Source organism: Nicotiana tabacum, chromosome 17, assembly GCF_000715075.1.
Source record: "Nicotiana tabacum cultivar K326 chromosome 17, ASM71507v2, whole genome shotgun sequence".
NCBI classification, from domain to species: domain Eukaryota; kingdom Viridiplantae; phylum Streptophyta; class Magnoliopsida; order Solanales; family Solanaceae; genus Nicotiana; species Nicotiana tabacum.
In genome coordinates this window covers 132,543,226-132,547,267 of record NC_134096.1, presented here as the reverse complement: position 1 = coordinate 132,547,267, position 4,042 = coordinate 132,543,226, and the positions used below count along the sequence as shown (strand labels likewise).

The window sequence follows — 4,042 nt, the reverse complement described above, 5'->3', positions numbered from 1 at the left end:
GAAAAAAAGTCCCTTCATTAAAAACTGATAAAAGCTACAGAGTAGCTCGAGACTATGTCCCCATTTTTTTGGTCAAACATTAAAAAGACTGTCCCCATTTTTTTTGGTCAAACATTAAAAAGACTATGTCCCCATTAATTGGCTGCTATATTAAGCATAGATCAAGCCCAAGAGGCTCAAGCGTATTCTGTCGCATATGATTGCCATTCAACAAAGGTTAGAAAGCATAAAGAGCCAAGTACCCTAAGTTAAAATAAGAATAACAGCTAACTACATACTTTTGTGATCCTTAGGATTGATAAAATTATATCACGCAACAAGCAAAAAAAATTAGTTTACATGAAAAGGAATAATAAACTCAGAAAAATTCTTTCTCTATCAAGTCTTAAAATTCCCTGAAGGACTTAAAGTTTTGATGATTGACCAGCAATATCAATTACAAACCGATACTTAATATCGTTTTTCTCAATCCTTTCATAAGCTTCATTAATCCTATTAGGTGTGACTATCTCTATGTCACACATGATATTATACTTGCCACAAATGTCTATCATTTCTTGTGTTTCTTTTATGCTTCCAATCATGCTTCCTTTCACAGTTCTCTTACCTGCAATTCAACAATTATTTTTGGGGTTAGCGTTCGAAATGCTTCCTACACAATGCTTAAAATAGTGTGCGGATATTGATTAGGTCAACTGTCACAAACAAACTAATTAGGTGATGTTTGTCTGTGTAATTTAGTACTTTCATCACAAATGAAACTATGACTGACTTACCAAATATTAATGGAAATGACGGAAGGCCCAAAGGCTTGTCTGGTGCACCCACTATGACAAAAGTTCCTTTAACTTTGAGCAGTTCTAAGTATGGCCCAAGAGAGTGATTTGCTGAGACTGTATCCAATACGAAGTCCAATGTCCTCTGCCTTGACTGTCATTATATTATGATATCCAAATTAGAAAAAAAAACTGATTTTAATAGTAGTAATTTTTAAAAGTTTATACATATTTAAACATGTTATTACTGCGCATGCGCAGATATATTGATATTTGAAAAGAAAAGGAGGAAGAGGAAAAATATAACAAACCTGCATTTGATGTGCATTAGAGCTAACAATGAAATCATCAGCACCTAGTTTGGTCTTAGCCTCGCTTTCTTTGGATAAAGAAGTGCTTATGACAGTAACATGATGCCCAAATGCTTTTGCAAATTTAATAGCCAAATGTCCCAAACCTCCCAAACCAATAACTCCTATTTTTTTCCTTGGCGAGTTAATCAAGTTGTTGTCTTTCATTGGACAAAACACTGTAACTCCTGCACATAACAACGGTGCTGCTCTATCCATTGGTAGGTTGTCTGGTATAGCAACCACAAACCTTCAAATATAATAAGAATAGAAATTAGTTTATCAAAATTAAGATAGAAGAAGTTAGGAAATTAAGGATATTAAATAATGCTTAATAGTTTACCTATAATCAGCAACTAGCATTTTGGAGTAGCCTCCATAGGTAATACTACCATCCCAAAAGACACCATTGTAAGTGAACTGAACTTTGTCACAATAATTCTCTTCTGAGTTTTTACAAAATTCACATTCTAAGCAAGATGCTGACATGCACCCAACTCCTACTTTATCCCCTGTTTTGAAGTTGGTTACATTGCTCCCAACTTCCACAACAATCCCTGTAATCTCGTGCCTAAATTACACGAATAGAAAATTCACAAACTTAATTACTCTGGAAAAGTAAAAGGACAAAAGAAAAAGAGAGAAATTTATTTGATTATTACCCAGGAACTACAGGATACATAGTGATACCCCAATCATTTTTGGCATAGTGAAGGTCAGTATGGCAGATTCCACAGTATAAAATCTTGATGGTCACATCATTTACACCATTCTCTCTGCATAAGCATGATGTAAAAATTAAATTTTCAGTAAAACAAAATGACAAACATCTCGCCCAAATTATGTGTCTTTAGTACCATAATGTATAATACTTCGTCCCTTCCGCTTCATATGAAGACGATTTAAAGTTTGACTAAGTAGAAGACTTTAATATATGCCAAAAATATTCCTAGAACTTGTAATCTTATAAAACTTTTCTAGCTATAAGAACATGTAATAAAGAGCAAAATGAAAAGTTAAAAATTAAAAAGTTTAAAAATATAGAAATACATTATTCTTTTTGGAACAGACTAAAATGAATAAAGTATCATATAATATGGAATATATATTATGTAGCAAAGATATTTATGCATGAAAATCACGAATACCTTCTATTGAAAATATAAGGTGTGATCTTGCCAGAAGAATCAAGAGCTGCCCATCCTGAAACAACTTGAGTGTGGTTTTGGGTTGTTTTAGCCATGAAAACTTTCCTTTTTCTTCGGGTGGTGGAGTTTACTTTCTTTGTGTGAGAAGAGTCGGAGATCTAGAGTCGAGTTTTATTTTTTTATTTTAAAGATTTGGGAGTTGTTGCTGAGAAGTGAGAATAGAGTACAACAGAGAGCTCCTTTTATAGTGTTAAACTTGACTAGATTTTAAGATGAAAATTAGGTTGTTAAGGGTTGTTTTGACTCCACAACAGTACACTTTCATTGTTATATTGAAAAGTATCCCATGTTAATTTCAAAGAAAATACATCCTACAAAATGACAAAAGTATTATTATACCGAGATGCTGACCTAGCTCTTTTTTTCTAATGAAGTAATCCAGCAGAGATTCCTCCTCTATTTTTGTCCTTTTCGTTTATTTGTTTATTCTTTTTCTCCAGCCATTCAATTGAAAATACACCGTTGTATGTAACTTCAATCCACGTGCAATGTATGAATAAAAATTTCTTCAATTTCGTATACTTTTATTTCACAGCACTTAGTAAAACTTTCTATCTAGGCCCCTACATTTATAGTAGAAATAATTTAACTTGGAACTACAAATGAAAATATGACTCTTGATTTCTGATCTTTGACATTGTAATTTTCGGAAAATTGAAAAACAAAAGTTAGCGCTAGATCAATCTCCAAATCCTACTTGTTATAGTACTTTTTTATTGGGTAAAAGCAAAAAAGAAAAAGAAAAAGAAAAAGAAAAACGGATAAATAAAGAAACAACTTACTGAAAATATCACAAAGAGGGATAGAGTAGCCATCACACCAACTCCTTTTCTAGTCAAAATGTTCAATAGTTATTAAATCTGGTTCACACAATGTGAAAAACTAATTAGACTCCCATTGACCATTCCCACTTCAGGTGGACCATCTGGCCATCCCAAAGGTTGTTAAGGCTGTTGAAGAAAGAGAGAAGAAATAAAACAGAAAAGTATGTGAATTTCCTAGAATCTCATTCTCATTTACTTGATCTTAAGATTTAGTACACGATAGAGTAAAGTGATCTGATTTCCTGTAAAAGCCTCTGTTGTCTTCATTTGAAACCAAAAAATTAAAGTCGGATTATGTAACACCTTAGGCAAATCTCACATCGACAAAACATAGAAGAGATTTGGATATATAAGTAAATAAGTTTTAGACCCTAATGACGTATTTTAAAGCTATGTAGGCGTAGACCCAAAATGGACAATATCACTAGTGGACTGAACTGTTACATATGGTATCATGGCCGCTACGCGTGCAATCTCGAATGATGATAGGGCCTAGGCCCAAAACGAATAATATTACCCGTGGACGGGGTAGTTACAACTATAGAACCAAGTGATTTCCTATAAAAGCCTGTGTTGTCATCATTTGAAACCAAAAAGTTAAAGGTGCTCATTTGTATGATTATTTTCAAATCTTAAAATCTTTTTGTGAAAAAACATGAAAATGAAGGTTAATGTAGGTAGAATTTGTACTAATAGAAAGGGAGAGAGTTCATCACTTTGTTCTTTCTTTTTGGTATTAAATGGAATTCTACCAATCAATAATTTTGGCAAAAATAAGTTAGAATGTGAAAAAGGCTCAACCATTCATTATAATAAGAGTTGCTCAGGGGAAATGACTTGTTAGATAAATAGGGAAATTAAAAGAAAAGACAGATTGTTTAAAA

At 32.8% G+C, this 4,042-nt stretch overlaps 1 protein-coding gene across 1 annotated transcript; it reads right to left on the bottom strand.

Annotated features, from left to right (window-relative positions):
• Nucleotides 1-221: 221 nt before the first annotated feature.
• LOC107791120 (putative cinnamyl alcohol dehydrogenase 6) lies at nucleotides 222-2,503 on the bottom strand. Its single transcript, XM_016613123.2, has 6 exons — nucleotides 2,275-2,503; nucleotides 1,789-1,902; nucleotides 1,470-1,697; nucleotides 1,088-1,376; nucleotides 777-930; nucleotides 222-607 (listed from the first exon to the last, which is right to left on the bottom strand). The coding sequence occupies exons 1-6, from the start codon at nucleotides 2,367-2,369 to the stop codon at nucleotides 405-407; spliced, it is 1,083 nt and encodes a 360-aa protein (XP_016468609.1). The 5' UTR covers nucleotides 2,370-2,503; the 3' UTR covers nucleotides 222-404.
• Nucleotides 2,504-4,042: the final 1,539 nt, after the last annotated feature.